The sequence below is a fragment of the Podarcis raffonei genome, chromosome 2 (genome assembly GCF_027172205.1).
Source record: "Podarcis raffonei isolate rPodRaf1 chromosome 2, rPodRaf1.pri, whole genome shotgun sequence".
NCBI classification, from domain to species: domain Eukaryota; kingdom Metazoa; phylum Chordata; class Lepidosauria; order Squamata; family Lacertidae; genus Podarcis; species Podarcis raffonei.
The window spans coordinates 278435-280829 of record NC_070603.1 but is presented as its reverse complement, the minus strand read 5'-3'; the positions used below and the strand labels follow the sequence as shown (position 1 = coordinate 280829).

The 2395-nt window shown below is 45.3% G+C and overlaps 1 protein-coding gene across 1 annotated transcript; it reads left to right on the top strand.

Moving 5' to 3' along the window:
• The first annotated feature begins 650 nt into the window (after positions 1-650).
• LOC128403887 (1-phosphatidylinositol phosphodiesterase-like) lies at positions 651-2153 on the top strand. Its single transcript, XM_053369030.1, is given in 2 exon segments — positions 651-756; positions 992-2153. Coding segments are annotated over 2 exon segments (855 nt in total). The 5' UTR covers positions 651-665; the 3' UTR covers positions 1756-2153.
• Positions 2154-2395: the final 242 nt, after the last annotated feature.

Sequence of the window (2395 nt, the reverse complement as noted above, 5' to 3'; positions counted from 1 at the left end):
CAGCTGCCTTCCCTACAGGAAGTGGTAAATCATAGAATCATAGAATCATAGAGTTGGAAGAGACCACAAGGCCCATCGAGTCCAACCCCCTGCCAAGCAGGAAACACCATCAGAGCACTCCTGACATATGGTTGTCAAGCCTCTGCTTAAAGACCTCCAAAGAAGGAGACTCCACCACACTCCTTGGCAGCAAATTCCACTGTCGAACAGCTCTTACTGTCAGGAAGTTCTTCCTAATGTTTAGGTGGAATCTTCTTTCTTGTAGTTTGGATCCATTGCTCCGTGTCCGCTTCTCTGGAGCAGCAGAAAACAACCTTTCTCCCTCCTCTATGTGACATCCTTTTATATATTTGAACATGGCTAACATATCACCCCTTAACCTCCTCTTCTCCAGGCTAAACATGCCCAGCTCCCTTAGCCATTCCTCATAAGGCATCGTTTCCAGGCCTTTGACCATTTTGGTTGCCCTCCTCTTTACACGTTCCAGTTTGTCAGGTCTGACCAGAGCAGAATACAGTGGCACTATTACTTCCCTTGATCTAGATGCTATACTCCTATTGATGCAGCCCAGAATTGCATTGGCTTTTTTAGCTGCTGCGTCACACTGTTGCCTCAGTGTAAAGCTACGATGTTTTCTATCCCTTGCAGGAAAGTTCATTTTCACCATGGAGACTGAAAATCAGGAGCAGACGGAGGCATTTGACAACACTCCATGGTCCACTGTTACCCTCCCTGACTGGATGTCAGATATGACAGTTTGATTCCCTCCCCCTCTCTTTTTCTTTTTCCTTTCCCCTCCTGTGAAGAGGCTGCATCCTAATGTTTTAATGTTGTATCTTAATCTTTTAAATTTTATTTTAATCAACTTGTTTTTATTATTGGTTGTTAGCCGCCCTGACTTGGCTGGGGAGGGTGGGGTATAAATAAATAAATAAATAAATAAATAAATAAATAAATACATACATACATACATACATAAATACATAAATAAATAAACTTCTCCTTTCGAGAGTCTCAATCCCTGGTACCCATGATTCCATGAGTCTTCTTGGTGACTTGAAGATCCACTGTCAGAGCTGGCCTCTCGAAGCTCAGCTGGCTGCTGGCGTGCGCTTTCTGGACATCCGCTGCAAACTAGAAGGTGGCCATTTTCTTATCTACCATGTCAACACTTTCCAGGAGGCTGATTTTTCTGAAGTTCTGAACAAGACATTGAGCTTCCTCAGGGACCACCCACAGGAGACTGTACTTATGAGGGTCAAAGAGGAACTCCCAATTATTCCCAAAGAAGACTTTGCCTCCTGTTTGCAGCAGTATTTGGATGAAGAAGGCCAGGGCTGTGTTTGGACAAAGGAGGCCATTCCCACCTTAGGCCAGGCATGAGGCAAGGTGGTCCTCTTGGAGGAACTGGAGAAAGAGGTGTTGGGAGTGCTGTATGAGGAACTAAGTGTTGGCGATGCCTGGGATGTTTTCCGTGCGGAGCACAAATGGGACCGGGTTAAGGAGCACCTTAATGCAGCAGCCAATGGTGACCAAGCTGTCATACACCTTACCTATTGCTCTGGTAATGGGCTTCTCACCAACCCTGAGGAACTAGCCAAATAAATCAATCCACTCTGCTATGAACACCTGAGGGCTCAGGCTGTGGAAGTTGTGTGCTGGGGTGTGGTGATAATGGATTTTTCTGGTACAGGACTGATTCGCACCATTGTGGAGAGTAATTTGGAGATGGGGAGTGGCCACACAACCACTTAGCTTGGTAGAGGTTAGTTTTTGTTAAGAGATGTACTAAGGAAGCCAAGTTAAGGAGAGCCTAATCTATAATCACAGATATTTGTAGGCAGGTTGTTATCACCTAGTGGTGTCCAGAATCACTTTGTTTTGTCCATTATTCCTTTACTACTGACTAGACCATTTGACTTTGTTCTGTTTGCCAGCATGAAGTTCAGTGAAGTGTTTCAAGAGGAGTGAGACCAGAGCTCAGTGATAGTCCATGCTTTGCATGCAGATGTTATCAGGTTCAATCTCTGGCATTTCTAGGCAGAGTCCAGAAAGAGCCCTGTCTGTTAAAAAGAAATGCACATGAAAAGTCATATTTCTATACATATAATAACAATCTAAGAATGTTGTCACACTGCAGTTCACTTGGCCAATGACAGGGTGCTGTTGCCATACTGTAGTATCGCAACAGCTCAGCAGTAACAGCAGAGAGGATGGGGGGGGGGCTTTCTCCTCTTCATTTCACTCTCCCCCACTGATGACATGCTGGTCCTTTCAATCTTAGACATCAGAAATTATAATGTTGACTCCAAGGTGGATGAGACCTTCCCCTTTCCACCTCATGCTGCTGCCACTGTCACTCCAGAGCCAGTGGTTGGCTGCCACTTCTGGGTGC